The 17,637-nt window shown below is 41.1% G+C and overlaps 1 protein-coding gene across 1 annotated transcript in view; it reads left to right on the top strand.

Moving 5' to 3' along the window:
• AFF3 (AF4/FMR2 family member 3) overlaps positions 1-17,425 on the top strand; it is a 318,503-nt gene extending 301,078 nt beyond the window's left edge. The window contains 6 exon segments of the mRNA XM_039548666.1: positions 125-261; positions 2,323-2,394; positions 4,826-4,919; positions 8,996-9,045; positions 9,176-9,390; positions 10,774-17,425. Of these exon segments, the coding sequence (XP_039404600.1) occupies positions 125-261; positions 2,323-2,394; positions 4,826-4,919; positions 8,996-9,045; positions 9,176-9,390; positions 10,774-10,895 (690 nt within the window). The 3' untranslated portion in view covers positions 10,896-17,425.
• Positions 17,426-17,637: the final 212 nt, after the last annotated feature.

The following is a 17,637-nucleotide window of genomic DNA, read 5'->3' as shown; positions in this document are numbered from 1 at the left end:
TTGTGAATCTGAAGATAAATCAACTTGTGTCAAGTTTACAATATATGTTGAGAAAATCCCATCAAATGTAACCACATCTTGATGATTACGTTATATCTCTGTGTCCTTATTTTTTTCTCTCTAGGTGGAGAAGTTTGGAAAGGCACTGAATTATGCAGAAGCAGCACTATCTTTTATTGAGTGTGGAAATGCAATGGAACAAGGTCCAATGGAATCTAAGTCCCCTTATACCATGTATTCAGAAACAGTTGAACTGATCAGGTAGGAAAGGGAGGAGATGATCCCAGAGGTTACTCTGTGAAAACGTGCTCATCTGCATTATCATAGTTTCATACATGCAGTAAAAGGGTAGAAGTGAACTCCTTACAAGGACCTGGTTATGTAATATATATGTAATGTATATGTATTATTTGTGATTTCTTTGGAAATTAAATCAAGAAACTGTGAAGAATAAAAAAAAATGAAACAAACAAAAACACAAACAAAAAACCCCAAAGATTTTCATATTATTTGAATTGCAAATTACTTCAAGAGTTTAATGATGTAAGTCCTGAGCTACTCAATGGAGGAAACTAGTAATCCATACTAACAAAACATTCTCATGGAGTGCTAGCTTGAAAAATGTTGCAACACGTTTAAGATTGCTGTTTAAAGATTACCTGAAAGAAGATGTGAACAGTGATAGAAAAATGGACACTCAAAGTCCATTTGATGTGTGTGCTCCTAATATAGCCAGTGGAGTCAGCAGCACAGCTCACCCCAGGGCTATCCCTACCTTTAGTCACCTTCATGGTGCTCCAAACAGGGCAGTCTAGAATTCAGTGCCATCCACAGTCCCTCTGAAGAAAATATGTCTCTTAAGTCCTTTTCTCCATTATAGTTGGTACTTAATATTATTGGCAGTGTCATTGGTAGAGAAAACAGAGGTCAAAATAACTGCAGCAGCTGAGGGACTCTGCAAGAGAGTGACCCCAGACACACTAATGGAGAAATCTGCACTGGCAGTGACCATGCTATCATTCCTCAGGACAGTTGACCATGCAGTTCTTGTCAGGATTAAGTTCATAGGAAGTAACACATTTTCATTTTTAATCATATTCATAATGAATCAGAGCTGCTAAAACAAAAGCATTCTTTTGGACTCAGTGTTGATGTGAAGATTTTCTCGCATGTTAGTAATTCCACTGGCATTTTATTCCACTTAGGGCTGTCTTCTCATGCATTTCAGTGTACTGAGGCCAGCTTTCTAACTGGAAGGTTATTGAACAAAATCAAATACTTTTTTTCTGTAAGAGAATAGTACATTCCATCTCTGCAATTTTTCCTTCTTTTTTTTCCATCTCTGTAATTCTTCCCCTTTTTTTTTTTTTACCAAAAGGCAGAAAGCTCTTTCTTTGTCTGCCCTGTCTTTTCTCATGGTAGTAAATATATGGTCCTAACTCTGGAAATGAATTTTGCTTGCAGATCCATAGCTTTCAATAATGTGTGTAGCTGTGGCTGTGTTGTAGTGTGATTTGCTGTTGATCTCACTGCAACTCAGAAAAATAAGTGGTTTGCTAGGTATGCCTGTAGAAACAAAATGTTCGTACTGAATCTTCGCATAGGTATCAGAATTAGAGTTTGAAAGCAAAGGTAAGAAAAAATCACAAGCAGCTAATTATGGGGAACAGGTATTTTTCTGGAAGTGAGCCCAGAAGCGCTGTGTGTTGTTCTAACCTTGTCTGTTGTTCAGGTATTCAGCTGGAAGCTGAGATTTCCAGAAACCAATTTGTGATTGCATAGCACATACACTCTTGAAACAGCAATGCTACCTCTGTGGATCTTTAATATTTATAGAATTTGAATGTAATGTCATGTGAGCAAAAATAGCTCTGAGCCACATGTTCCCCCTCTGCCATGCTGTGCTCGGAGGAGCAAATCTGGGTAGACACACTCAGAACTGGCAGGGTGAGGTCAGCACCAGCTTCCAGGCAGGCTGTCTGCCTTTAAACACTCCAAAACCCTTTCTGCATGAACTGTGTGTAACTGGGTCTCCGCAGCAGCGGAGGTTATTTCGGTAGGACAGTGTCACCTCGCCAGCTAGGCTCCCCTCTGGACTGACAGATGATCAAGGGAGTTCACAGCTGTTTAAAGAGTGCAGGGATGCACTACTAATGGCAAAATAGCTCTGAAACACAACCAGGAAAAACACATGTATGTCTGGTAACTTGAGCAAATATGTATAAAGGGGCAGATCAAACAACATTGGCCAGCGTAGCTCTCTGATCAGTAATATAAAGCTGTGTCAGTTAACTCACACTGGCTTTTTTCTTCTTGCTTAAGGTATGCAGTGAGACTAAAAACCCACTCAGGCCCCAACGCCACGCCAGAAGACAAACAGCTGGCAGCATTATGGTTAGTAGATCAAGCTTTCCTCAAAAGGCTTCTTTTCTGCAGTGAGCCAGTTCCTGAAAATCAGATGCTGGATGCAGCCAGATAGAATTATGTTCTCTAGTGAAATTAAGAGAATACTTTCTGCTCTGGGAAGGCCCAGCCCTTGTAGCACTACCAGGTCTGCATTCTGTCTCTCTAAATAGGCGATTCGTACTTATTTATTGACTGTGACAGGTTGGCTATGCTACATCAGTGTAATTAATTTTTAAATGCATGATGGTTTGTTGTTTTTATGACTGATGTACTTTTGTACCAACAGCTTGGTAAGTTTTTTTGTGGCTGATATTTTAGGCTCAATAATCATAAATTGTATTTATATTATACGAAGGGCAATATGGCGATGGGGATAATTAAGCCCCTTGGATTATCTACTAAATTGAGATTTCTAAATATATATGTAAGCACCTTAGATTCTATAGGATGATTGCTGATTGCTAGTAAAATACTAGAATGTTATTAAAATCATTTTTAATTTAATATCTATGTAGTTAATACATAAAATACCTATTACATGGTTACTGAGTCTCAGTAAGTGGACATTTACAATCAGCAAGTGTGTTTTTAACATCTATTAACCATCTGTTAAAAATCCAAATTAAATGCATGTTTAGCCTCCATAAATAAGGAGCCCTAATTAATCATTTGTATAAAAAGGAACAAAATATTCAGAGATTCAATTTTTTTTAAAATGCCCTTTCGCTGTCACTGGTTTTCTGTCCCATCGGGAGGCCCACAGAATGCATTAATGGCGATTGCTTTAAAAATGCTTAGGTGGGAAAATGACTAAAGAACGGTTTAAAAAGGACATATAAAGCCGTGTTACAAAGGCTTGCTGAGAACTGCCGGAGCGCTTCGGTGCGTGCGGAAACACATCCAAATTCAGGGAGCCGCTGCATCTGTTCCAGCAGGAGAAAGGTCAGCGCGAGGGAAAGCAGACGGAGCCTTCTCTGGGCGATGAATGGCAATCTTAACTCACCGTCTGCCAGCCAGCAGATGAGCTGACACCATTTGCATATGTGCTGTACCTGTGAAGGTGACAGAGGGAGAGTGATGGTGGTGGCTGCGCGGCCGCCGCATCCCGCGGCTGCTCCCGGCGCCCGCCGGGCAGGCTGCCAGCCCGCCCGCTCCCGGCCCGCTTCTCCTGGGGAGACACTGTCCTCCAGCGGCGGCGGCCGGGATTTCACCGCCGCGCTCCGGGCAGCAGCCAGGCAGGCTCAGCAGCCCTGGCGGGGATTGATTTTCTCGGGGACAATTTGCTAATTCGAGGCGTTCATTGAGGTGTGGGCAACTCTTGGGCGCAGGGAGATGGGGAACACTCTGCACTTCCAAACTCAAGGCACCTTCTGGTGCTCCGGATTGGCTCCAAGACTAAATACTGCTTTTAAAAACAAGGCCTCTGCTGCCAAAGGAGAAGCAAAACACACAGGGGCTTTTCCTTTGAAAGTGGAGTTCCTGTAGTGGGGCGCTTTCACACTTGCCCCAGTTTTCACACTTTTTCAGTCAAAAAGCTTGCTGGGAAGAGGTGGTGGTGATTCTCACTTTGGAAAGTAGACTGGTATACCTAAAGCCACCGGCAAAGAAAAGAGCATATGTGTCTTGAATACTGACTATCAGCTATTGTGATACATAATTATAGTCAATAGCCATTACTCTCATTTAATTATGTAGCTTTAAAGGTGTGTGGCACTCTGCAGACTAACGAGGAGCACAGGGGCAGGCAGTTCCAGTACAGCACGTTGAGATTTTCAGCCCACTGCTGGTTTCCTCTGGGGACCAAATCAGGCAAGTGGCTTGGGAATAGCCTCCAGGCTCCAACAGTCTCTGTTCTGGTTTCCTACAGAGGAGCTTGGCCACTGAAATCTGTGCCAGATCCAAGGTTTCCCTTTATCCCAGACGCCTCCAGCTGCTGGAAGAGACCACTGGGTGTATACAAAATACATCCACTATAATTCGAGTTCACAATACAGGCTCCAGGCTATTGCAATAAAGTCCCAGGATAAGAGATCTCAAAAAGCTGTCTATGCATTTACAAGAAAAAATACAAATATATGTGTATGTTGGGTTCCAGGATGTCTCTTTTCATGGGAGAGGCTTCTGGCCAAGTGTGCAGACTTCAAGTCAGAATGAAGGCCTGGGAGCCCAGACTCTTCTGGGTATAGTTTGTTTAGTACCTCCCGGGTAGCATTTGTCAGCGTGACCTGCCCTGGCTGTAGTACCTTGCTCTGCTCATGAATCCATGGCAAAGTGTGAAGTACTGCCAACAAATGATGATAAAAACTGTGAGCAAGGTGCTGTCAGCCTTCCACTCTGTGTTAGTGTGAGAATTTAAGATATTCAGGGGGATTTCTGTTCAGGAGTCACCCTTTACTTTCTGCTCTCCCTTATATTCCAGTTACCGCTGCCTGGCCCTTCTGTACTGGAGGATGTTCCGACTCAAGAGAGACCACGCAGTCAAGTATTCAAAAGCGCTTATTGAGTATTTCAAGGTGCATTATTTATGGCATGTTTTTAGATCAATGTGTCTTTACAGGAGATACAGCATCTTATTAGAACAGTAGCTGTGCTGGGATTAGTTTGTCCCCTGTGAAGTCAGTGGAGTTTTACTGTAGACTCCCATGGCAACATCTGAGCTCTAGCTAGCTCTGTTACCTTCACAAGGGTCCCTCTTTGAAAAATACACACTGTGTCCCTTCACAAAGGATGATAAATTTGTTGTACTAACAGGTATTTTCAGATTATTCTTGGTCGATTGTCTAGTGCTATCCAGCTCTGTTGTGAGTAGGTTTTGCAGATTTTGCTCTAAGAATCCCCTTCGGGATTACACTTCCCACTAGATTACCCATGAGTTGAAGACTTCGATCTGGATCAGTCCTCAGTGATAGATGCAGGCCTTCCACTCAGCAGCATCAGTAGGTAGGACAGTGCAGTGGGACATCTTCCACCCAGGGAATTGTCAAACAGCTCACAGTGAGTTCAGCAGGAGTTGTACAGAGGCATCAGATGGCAGACAGACCACCTGCCACGTACCTGACATGGCACTGTTGGCTTCCCCTTCCTGCTTTGCTTCACCTGCTACTGCTTCCATTTTTCACTTCTGACAAGTCCAAGCACTGCTTATTTTGAAAAAGACCAGAAGTCTCTCAAAATATTTTAATATATTTTCTTTGACAGGCAACCATTCTCTGGAAAGTATCTCAAGCACAAAATCTTTAAGGTGAAGCTCACCTAGCAGTCAATTCATCCAGCATTTGATGTACAAACACAAAAATTAGCCTTTATCTTCCTAATAATAATAATAATAATAATAATAATAATAATAATAAAGAAAGAACATACAAATGTTTTAAGACAAACCACTTTGGGGGACCTGAACAGCCATTTGTCTTTGAACACAGGGCTCATCTGTTGGAGTTTTTTTGCAGAGGGAAGAACCTTGAAATGAAAAACATCCATCCTTTGACATTTTGTTAACAAAAAAATTCAAATACAAGCACAAATGCTCATGACCAGATTCTGAACACATGAAGACAGGGAAGGGAATTGACAGATCCGTTATTGTCAAATGGAAATTGAAGTCAATGTAATTGCTTCAAAAATTTAGCAATATATAATTCAACACATTATGTTTCTCTAACAATTACTTGATTTCAGGGGAAAGAAATATGTGCCTATTGAAGTATTTTATTTTTCTTGACCAGTTCAGAGAATAGCTGTTTTAAGAACAGCTCTCAACCATGTAAAATGTCTCCTGCTAGCACACACTGTTTCACAGCAAACATAAAAAGGACTTACACTCTTCTGTAGCCAAGAAGAGTTTGGTTTTTTGCAGAGCTCCTGCTGATACAATGATAGCATAGCTTCACATTAGAAAGTATTCTCACCTTTGAAAGCAAAAATGGGGAAAAAAATCCATTTGCTATAATTTTCAGTGGAAAACAAGCCAATTCTCCACTCCTTTCGTATTTGGTATCTAAAAGCTTTCAAAACCAAGTGACATGAAATGCTGACTGCATTAAGAACTTCCACATGTATTATCAATCAGAGAAAGATTTTAAACCTTGTCACACATTTGCAGGGAAAATTAGACACACTTTTATTTTAGAAAAGAAAAAAATACTATTTAAATCTCCTTTAAGTGGTTTTTTTCCGTTACAAAAAAAATGAATGCAGCAGAGAATTAAAAAGAAGTCACAGAAATTCAGGGGCCTGGCACATATGAGAGCATAAAGAAACCAGGAGAATGGGTTGCAGTAGGGAAGGTGGGATAAGAGATGGTCCTTTACAACATTGCACTTTTTAGAATCCTTACCTCCACCTTTCTGGTGCAGAACTGAGAGGAAGTTGAAGCAATATACCTAAAATATGAGAAAAAAGGTGTATGGGAAGTTGTACAATAAGGCAGAGGTTGGTTAGATTTACAGTGGAAGTATCCTTGACTCCAGTTTTCAAATCTTCCTGCTTCCAACTCTGTAAGTAAATAACAGGTACTCAGTTTCCATTACACTAGAGAGATGAAGACAAGTAGTTCTGAGAGAGATCAGACAAGAAAGGGAAAAAAACAAAGAATCTATTCTATAAGAGGATCAAATGCTGAGGATTCCCAGGTTGGTTCTATTTAAGATGGTAAACGAGAATTTTTCCTTTTTTATCTTTTCACACCTTAGCTTTTTCCTGTTAAAAAAAAAAAAAGGAAAACCCCTCTGAAGGAAGAACCCCTTGTGGGACACTCCAAAGCTTATTTTTCATATCACATACCTGGGACACAGAAGACCCAGTGTCAAAATGCATGAAGAATGACAGAGTGCACACAGCACTGGTACGATTACTGCTAAAATACAGCCAGTGTTGGGGTGCACATAAAAGATGTGGAAACCCAAGAGGCTGTTCAGAAGACACATAAAAACTGAGGAAACAAACTTTTTTGAAGAGAGGCTCAGGAGATGTGTCCAGTTTAGTGCTGAATGGGTTAAGAGATCATTGTGTACATGGAAACAGAGCTGATAATTTGCAGATGTCATGCAGTACTGCTGGCTTTGGACCAACAGAATCCAAAAGCTAGCACTGAAGTTAGGAGGATTCCATCTTGAAACTGAAACAGCATTTGTGAGGTCTGCTAAACACAGAACACAGGAGAACAAGGAGGATAAGTAGTGTCTAAGAATTCCTATATGGCTAGCTGTCCTTTTTAGAAGGAAAAAAATAAGATAAATTTAAAAAGTAATTTAGCTTCTTTTAGAAGTGCCAGGATTGGTGGAAAACATGAATTGCAGATGGTGAACACTGCAGGATTACTCCTGGCCTTGAAATCCATGAACATCTGAAGTCCCTTGTTTACCATTTTCCCTTACTAAGCCATGAGAGACCGAGAGTTTTTGTACTGCTGGAACTGCTTGTAACTCCTGCAGTTTACAACACCTGCAGCCTTGCATTTAAGACAGTATCCATAACCAGATCTCAAGCTGCAGGACTTTGTCTGGTCTCACATGGATGTCAGGAAGAAAGGTCTGTTCTCCAGCACACAATTACCTGCAGGTATGGCTTCAGGAGAGAGCACAAGGAGGTTACTTTCCTCTGAAGAATCAGACTGGCCATTGCTGAATGTGAGGATGTGGATGGGATGAACTAGAAAAGCTTGGTTTCTTACGACTTCTTTCTCACAGGCCTAGGACTAAATCAGTCACTTGGGAGAGGGGTGGAGTTTTTCCACAGGTCCAATGGTCGGGAACCAGCCACTGAATTCCCTTCAATTCCTGGAGGTTTAACTACTAAAATTATTTTCGCTATCCAGTCTCCATTACTGCTGACACCTGAATTTCTCCTGCTCTGTAAATACAGTGCTTGTACAAGGTAATCTCTCCTCAAGCAATTAAATTCTTTAGCCTAAGCACGGTATACCAGAGAGAGTCTTAATGACTCCAAGTATGCAAGAGATGTCAGTAAATGATCTAATGGCCCCTTCTGGGGATTTCTGGGGAATCCTTCACCTAGGAAAGCCACCGGTCTATGTGGGCAGTCTCTCTGACCTTGTGAATGCTGCCATGTTCAGACCAAGGGGAACAGCTCCACAAGGAGCAATCATGAGGAAGATTTTTGAGCCTGGTGGTTAAAACACCCACTTGAGCTGCAGATCCCGATTCACATCCCTGTGGATGCCAGGCTAGCAGATTTGCAAATTCTTGCAGGTCCTAGGGGAATAACGTTTGTCATTGGGGGCAGGAGAGTGGGAGGAAATCTTTCTCATTTTCTTCATCACAAGAAATTCCAGCCTAAACTTCACAAAGAGTCCTGGCAGCACTTTTTTTTCTGATTTCCGAGGATTTCTGTGAAAAGTTGCCATTTCACCTAATGTTCTCCTAGTCAGCCCCTACGCCAGGGTGTTTAACAGACTGTGTTCTGCAGCACTGCTTCATCATAACACCAAACTAGGCTGAATGGGTTTCTTGCATCATGAGATGCAATTGCATCACTTTCTTTACATTTCTGTACTTTTATACTCTTTAATGTTTTCATTTTGTAGTGTTATATAAATTACATGCATGGTGAATTACTCTTTCCTTTCCAGAATTCATCAAAAGCTGCCCAGAACCCATCTCCTTGGGGTGCCAGTGGAAAGTAAGTTGCACAGAAACTTATATCAGATTGTCAGTCAGAAACCATATATTTTTACCTGTGGTTTGTTCAGATACTCTCATGTTTTTAATCCAAATACCTTTTAAATAACTGTATTAACATCGGTTTCCAGGAGCACAGGAACTCCATCACCTATGTCCCCTAGCCCTTCTCCAGTCAGTTCTGTAGGATCCCAGGGGAGCACAGGAGCCCCTTCCCCATCTCCTATCATCAGCATCCCGCAGCGCATTCATCAGATGGCCGCCAACCATGTCAGCATCACCAACAGCATTCTGCACAGCTATGACTACTGGGAGATGGCTGACAACCTGGCCAAGGAAAACAGAGGTGAGCGAGGCAAGGCAGTGGCCTGTTCTAGAAGACTGACACATGATTTGGATCAGGAAAATAACTATTTTGATACGAAACCCGGCTGCAAAGTAGGACTGCGGAGGTGATTTTTTTCTTCAGTCTGTTCCTAGTCTGTTCCAAAATAGCTCAAAAAGGCAATTTTGATAGCTGTCTTGTTCAGAAGAGTTGAGCCAGGACTTGTGACAGACAGGTCACAGACTTGGCTGTGAGTAGCACTTACTGCCATCTGTGTCATTCTAGAGAAGAAGGTTTGTGGGAAGTAAGACAGCTTCCTGGCCCCAAAGTCATGGAGCTGCATGGGATGTGTTTAGCCAGACCACATCAAAAAGCAGGAGCACACCTCCTTTCTGCAGAAGGAATGAACAGCCCCTAGCCCTCCCCCCATCCATAGCAGACACAGATTGGAACAAGGTGCCTGCTGCAAACTTCTCTCAGGTGAACTGGTTTCTGTGAGCAAATGCCTCAGCATCTGACTTGATGGTAAAGTATTCCTTGGTTTTCAGGCTAATTTGTGTATTTAAGGCAAGGACATGGGCAAGATGTGAATCAAAATGAGGGCACCTAAATGTAGGTATGTAGCTATGAGTCGGGGGGCTCATCTCCCATTGCAGTTGATGGAGCTTTGTTCAATACAGACAGCGCTTCAGAGTGCTGTTCAGTTCACCCTGAAAGGGAGACAGGGATACAATTCACTGAGGTATCCTTACCTACACTGCCACTCCAAAACTCTCCTGTACATCCTGAGTTAGATCTGCCAGTCCAGGCTGTAAGTATCAACTCACTGAGAGCATCTCAAATGGGTGCTACATGCCTCTGAGTAGACAAATGAATTGCCCCTATCCGTGGCACAGGGGTTGGAACTGTCTGATCTTTAAGGTCCCTTCCAACCCAAACCATTCTGTGATTCTAACTCCTGACTGGCTAATTAGCCAAATTACTCTTTAGGCTAGGTTGGCCATGTTGTACAGGCCTCTATTTCTCTATCATGGTAGCTTAAATATCTAGCATATCACAAATATATCACTGGACTTTGTGTGTAGACTTTTTGATCTAGTTGTCTTCAATTTCAGAATAAATCTTGCCCAACGTCTGTTTGCTTTATCAAGACTCAATGGAAATTAATGAAAAGCAAAGCTGAAGAACTCATTGCTTTGTTCTTTAAAAAGAAAATTGTTGTGCATCAGCCTGTAACATCATGAACCACAGGGCTTTAAAATTAATCTCACCAGCACTAAACTTTCATTCCCATGGAATGTTCAGCCTGACTCAATTTACAAGAGAATAAAATTTATTAAAGGGTGACAAGTAGCAAATAAAGATTCACTCTTCTGATGCTGAATCTTTTTTTTTTCCCTGCAGACTTTTTTAACGACTTGGACGCATTGATGGGACCTATCACCTTGCACAGCAGTATGGAGCATTTAGTTCAGTACACTCAACAAGGACTTCACTGGGTGCGGAATAGCGCTCACTTGTCATAATGACTGTGTGCCATTCACATGGACAGTATCCCTTTCATGGATAATTCAGTTATTCTGGACACTGTGCTACAGAAATAGTCAGCTACAGCATTGATCCAAACAAAGGTGAACATTTCTTCAATATTGAGCAAAATTTTTCTGAGTGTAGACATGTATGTGTGTAGAGGTACAATATACAGTGATGTCTCTTCAGAATGAATTGTTCTGTATCACTCTCCAAACATTTTCATGAATACTATAAAGAACTGATCTTAATGCACAAACATACCCTTTCTATTCTTGTACTGAAAAACTCAGAAACCAAAATCTTATGCGTTGATTCAACCAAGTGCAATAAGCACAGATCCTTGTTCAGGAAAGCTCACAATAGATTCTTAACTTTAAGCTTTTACTGAAATCCTGATGACTTCAGCAGAGCTTAAGCACATACACAGGGGCTTTCCTGAACTGGAAGGAATGAGGGCAAATCATAGACATGGAGAATTTTTACTGCGAGCATGGACACATCACAGAAGTTTCCATATTAATGTGCCATCTCCCTGTTACTTCTCCACTGGAGCACAGAGAGGAGTTGAGTAGTCCACATTAAGTTGGAGAAAGACAGCATTCCTTCATGTGCAATAAGTTTCAACAAATTGCATGCATTTCTTTATCTCCTGTCTTTTTAAATAACTTTACCTCTTGTTCAGCTCCTCACCAACGGTGCAACCTACGGTATTGAGCAAAAGGAAGGCCTGAAAACAGATATGCTGGTAGCAAGAACTTAAAAGAGATGGTGGATAATTGCATTCTGTTACTGACGGTAAATAGATAAGGAAAACTATGGCAAACAGTAGTCCACTTAGGAAAGAAAATGTGTTAATTTCAGCTGCACACACAGAGAGACGGATATTTAGAACAGTTGTTGGCTTTGCATGGGAAGGCTTCATTCTGCAGATTTTGACTTTCATATCTTTTTCATCTAGCAGAAGCTTGCAACATTTTCTTCCAGGCTGTAGTGGAGCATTACATGCAATTTCCTTTATCTGGGAAGCTGAGTTTGCTGCTCATCAGGCTAAGAACTGTTTCCTATCATAATCCTCTCACTCTTTATGCATAATCCTCAACTAGGCTTTAACATTTCTTGATTTATGGGATGTTTTCAATTCCTGTTGACAGGCTGTGTTTTTCATGCCAGAAGAATTAATCCCACAATAATTGGAGTTTAATTTGGGTCAGATGAGGTCAAGGCCAGTTTATATCAACTGTGCTTGCACTCGGTGCATTTTCGTTCATTTTCAGTGGTTTTCACATATTTGGGGGGGGAGGGTCTCTGTATTGGAAATATATTTTTTCTTTGCAATCAGATTTGCTGCCTTTACTCAAATCAGCAGCTCCAGTGACTTTCAGTGGACTGTTCTTGTCCGAGTCATTAGCTGAACCCTTTTACTGTTATTTTCTAATCTAATTTGCTTACATATTAAAAAAATGTGAGTACAAAACACACTTCCATTAGAAGATACAAGTGGAAGTAGCCACTGATACAAATGGTTGATTAATTGGTCCTTGCTGCCTTTTTTTTTCCTCCCCCATTTTTGAAGAGCTGCATTTTGAAGAAAAGATACCAAACAGTGTGGCACAATTTCTTAGTCAAATGTCTTTGGTAGCACAGACTCCATGTACCCCGTGGTAAAGAGTGGGCTTTACTGAGCCCCACATAGCTGCGTTTTTCTGCCGAGGCTGCTCACCATAACTCCAGCTATTGCTCAGACTCAGAGCATTCACTGTGTTCTCTGAAGCAGCTACCAAGGAACTGCTCAGCCCCAAGCCATCCTGGGCCAATATTTATGTGCCCATCGGTGCTCAGATGCTTCCCCCCAAGAGAATCCCTGTGGCTGTGGTCACCTCTTAGCATGGACTCGAGTGTTTCAATGTGGCTGGCTTTAGGAGAGAACACATACTTGCCTTTAAATTACAAAATACATGATCTCTGAGTCCCGCCATCACTCTTAGCCCTGGCTGTCACCCACCCCAGAAGGAACACAATTTGTTTTGTCACAAGTTTGGTGGAGAACTTGATCGGTGCCTTTCTGTTTATCACTTGCCTGATCTCTGGCTGTGGAAGTCTGTCAGGATTTGCTAGACTAATAGCAACGGATTCTGTCGGCTGCTTCAGGGCCACACGCAGGTACTGCGGGATTTCTCCTCAGACCAGGAAAGTGAAACTCCAGCTAGATTAGCTTCTGTTTTCTTTGACGGTGCCTATGATGTTTATCTTCAGATAAGTTTGGGGGGTTGGGAGGCCTTTCTAATATTTAATGTTGAGAAATTTTAGAAGTAACATGTATTACTTGCCTTAAATGGAGTTTAGTTTTATTGCACATGTGGCATTTGAGTTTCAAATATGGAACTTTGAAGCATGTTTATTTTACTAAGATTGGGATATTTTTCTTAATCATGATGAACTCTTTATATGGATATATGTCAAGAGACTTCAAAGAAATGCAAGAATTAATGCTCTTCTGTTGTAACATTTCCAAGTACTAAGCATCTCTTGTAGATGATTGTCCTTTCCTGTACATTGTTCATGTATTGAATTATTTCAGCTAAAATTCCAATTGCTTCCATGGAAGTCTTACTGGTTTTTAGTTTTTGTGCTGGCATCATCTGTGTTGTCTGATGAGCACACTGAGCCTTAATTTCTGGTGGTGCAACGGGATGAACAGATTAGAGGGTTTGGCCTTCTCTCCATAGGGTTTCTTGCAGCTATACTAATTTAGTGAGGTTATTTAGAATACTCTTTTTGTGCAGGCTATTTGCTGTATAGGGTTGCTGCTGATTGGATGACTGAATGTGGCATGGTAACAACAAATACATAATTTCATCATCTTAGGGCCTGCTCTGCAAAAGTGCATGTGACTTCAGGTCTGGTCCAGTTAAGCATAAGCACTACTTTAAGAACCTGAATAGTCTTAGGTATATCACACTCTGTGTCCAAGATGCTCTGTGTGTTTTGGATGGGACCAGAGAAGACTGTCCTTCTTTGCAGTTCCATGAAAGACACTGACATTTTAGTCTCCTGTAAAAGTCTGGGAACATGCAGGCTTCTTTAGCCATAGCAACGTTCAGGTTCAGTTTTGGAAAAGTAAGAGGTCATTCTGTACAAATCCAGAAGGATTATGTCTGGAGCAAGAGGTTTGCTTACAAACAGAAGCTTCTGAATCAGTAAGACTTGATACAGCAATGGGAATGGATTCAAAGGAACCGTGTATTGCAGGTGGACATGACAAATACAGAACAGCCTATAGGATCCTCACAGACAGCAAGATCATACAGAGCCCTTGGCCTTAATCCTTTATAGTATTGCATGGTGGCATGAGTTTCAGGTAGGAACAAAGCATGTGCAGAGGTTCGAGTGTGGTCAAAAGCCAGGTGTAGTCCTTCCTATCACACGGCAGGATACCCAAACCCCTTGTTTGCCTATTTCTTTTGACCAAATAACACAGAGCTCCAAAGGAAGAGATTATAGTGAACAGAAGACCTTAGGTAAAGAAGGTTAAGAGGATCAAGCCCTAAGTGTAGATACAAACACATGTGTATATACTGTAAATCTAAATAGTAATAAAAGTCACTCAGCATGAAGGATATTACTAGTGCCTACCATTGATCATTAAGTACTCATCACTGAGCAGCCATATCACCTCAGAAGTGCAGTAGCTGTTGTCAAAATAATTTGTGTAACTAATTAATTTATATGAAATGCACCTTTTGGACCGTGCCATAGTATCTCTTTTGTAATACAAATGTTCAACCATTTTTCATGGCTACTGATTCAAATCTGAAATGTCAGGATATCTTTTCTTCCCCAGATGAGGACATACACTTAGGCCTGGCTAAGCTGTACTTAGTTTATCTACCCAAGAGACTTTAGTTGTCACCAGCCTTAACACATGTACAGTATATGCTATTCACTGACTTAGTTGTAGGTTTTAATCCAAATGAAATTGGAATTTGCAAAATGACTTGGATTAATGGCATCTGCCTAGATATCCTGCAGATGTGACATTAAATTATTCATGATTTTAAGCAGGAAAGTTTGAATTTTATGTAAATAACAGTGGATGAATTCCTTGATCTTTTTACAAGATGATTTTTTTTAAATGAAAAGATTGTCAAAGCAATAGGTTTTTTAACTCTGCTAAATTTTTGGCAGGTCATGGGTTCATGGTAAAAGCTATATTAAGAGCATCTCCTTCTGCAATATGCCTTGTCTTTACATAATCCTCTTAATACTTAATATGTCAGAAAGAAATGTTTCTTGTTCACAGCGATGGCAACGTTTCCGTCCCCCATTCAGAGAGAATCCTCAAACTAAAGAATAAAATCTCTTGGCACAATAGAAATACAAATAATGCCTGAAGTATACAGACTTGTTAAGGTAACAACAAAAGTTTGTCTGGCACAGACCTAAAATGCCTCTCATTTTGGTATCTTTTTGTTATCATTTACATCACATATTTGACCTCATGTTTCAAACTAAAGAATTAGTCTAGTTTTCATGTCTTTAGAATGCCTGGTTGGTCTGATCAGTATCACAATTGTAATTGTTACATTAGGTTATGTGCTGTGCACCAAGGGCTGGGAAGACATTTAACCATAGATAAATTTGTCAGAATGCATTCAAAAAAGCATTTGGATGATCTTATGTCTTGTATGTCTCAAAAAATATGGAACAATGTCTCTCAGCCACTATTGTTAGCATGAAAATTTAGGTACTTTACTGTCTCTCACAAAGCTGCTGTTTGCCCTCAATCAGGCTGAGACTCCATTTCCAGCATCACTGGTCACCATGCTGTAAGTTGCTCTTAAGGTTAATTAACAAACTGGGAAAGTCACTTTAGGTCCTGTTTGTGCTAACCTGACTAAAGCTACATAGAGGAAAAGCACTAAGATTTAGAGCATCCCTTGGTCTTTCAAAAGACTGTGGTTTTCCTCAGTGAGATGGGTGGGATCGAGCTGGGGCTATTTCTTCAGGTAATTCCTTTGCCTCCACTTGCTATATGGCCCTATTGCTCTTGGTAGCCCACAAGTCTGCCTGACTTTCAGGGGTGCTTCCTACTTTGGCAGCCCAAACTACCTTTCACATGGGGTGCTGGAACATGGAGCAAGTAACCCACAGGTTGCATGAAGGGCCTGGCTTTTGCCCCCCAAACCAGCAGCTCACTTTTGCAATTTGTGTAGCTTGAATCTCTCACACTGCAGCTTGAAGCCCAGCTGCCCTGCTGCCCTCAAAGAATTCCAGAGGGTCCAAGGAAAACAACAGAATTAGGGGAAAAAGGGGATTTCCTCTGTCCCACGGCACTTGGTCGTTTTTGGGAGCAAATACAGTGAACAGCGTGAATGATAAGGCACTCAGGTCTCATGTTTCTCATATGTACTAACACAGGGATACTTAACATTTATCTGCCTCATAGGGCTTTATGAGAATTAATTAATGTTTGCAAATCACTTTGTATCCTCAGAAGGAAAGTTCTGTTGAAGAGCTATGGAAAAAACTGCTAAGTATACTGGATGAATTTCACCCCTGAGTCCAGAGCTACAAGACCCTCAAAATCCTTAAATACCATGTAAGCTCTTGGTGTAAGCACCAGGGTGTATAAAATTAGTGCTTAGCACCGAGGGGAGTCACAGCCTAGGTGAAATTGCCATTCCCAGAGTATCTATGACTTTGATCCTGGCAGAGAGCGAGAATCACAACAATACATAATGGGACAAACAGCATAAATTAACAAAGTGCTGCATAGCCATCCTTAGAATTTCAAATCTTTTTATGTCTTTCAGTCACTTTGTATTTCTGCAAAAGAAATTTGTACAAAGTATGTTCCTCAAAACAGCCCCAGAAGTGTTCAATAATTTGTTATTCCAAAACCAGCTTCACATAACTTCAAATCAATGGAAATTTTCTTTTAGAATGGTGCATTGCAGAGAACTAGTTGCTTAACAAAAAAAAAATTTTTAAGTCTTTCATGACAAAATATGTGTCTGCTTTTGATACACATTACCAGTAACCAAATTGGGAAGTCAGAGATACATTGGAAACACAGTATTCAGGGAGTGACCTTCCCAAATCACACCATTGTTAGCCAGTATCCCCAGGGCAAACTTCCAGCTCTGTTCTGACACATTACCCCTAGAAGTTATCAATAAAGCACTTCACCAAGTACTGAACACCGGTCAAATCAACAAACTTCTAACTTTTCTAATGTGGTTCATGTTATTCAGTCAACACTAACAAGTCCTTTCTTAGCACTAGTTATCCTTTTCTCCTCCACTTGGCATTCTTACATACGAAATTCTCACCCTGTCAACAGACATGAAAGGAAACATTTCCTGCAGGAACAAGCTAGACATAGATAACATTTATCAAAGGAGAGGCCCTTCTTATTCTTTCTCTCACTTCCATTTTGGAATATATCTCTATTTTAAAAAGCATATTTTCATTTGCAGTTTAGATTTATCATAGAATCATAGAAGGGTTTGGCTTGGAAGGGACCTTGAAGATCATCTAGTTCCAACCCCACTGCCATGGACAGGGACACCTTTCACTAGACCAGGTTGTTCAAAGCCTCATCCAGTCTGGCCTTGAACACTTCCAGGGATGGGGCATCCACAGCTTCTCTGGGCAACCTGTTCCAGTGCCTCACCACACTCACAGTACAGAATCTCTTCCTTGGATCTAATCTAAATTTACCCTCTTTCAGTT

This window comes from Corvus cornix, chromosome 1 (genome assembly GCF_000738735.6).
Source record: "Corvus cornix cornix isolate S_Up_H32 chromosome 1, ASM73873v5, whole genome shotgun sequence".
NCBI classification, from domain to species: Eukaryota; Metazoa; Chordata; class Aves; order Passeriformes; family Corvidae; genus Corvus; species Corvus cornix.
This window is presented reverse-complemented; position numbering and strand designations above follow the sequence as displayed.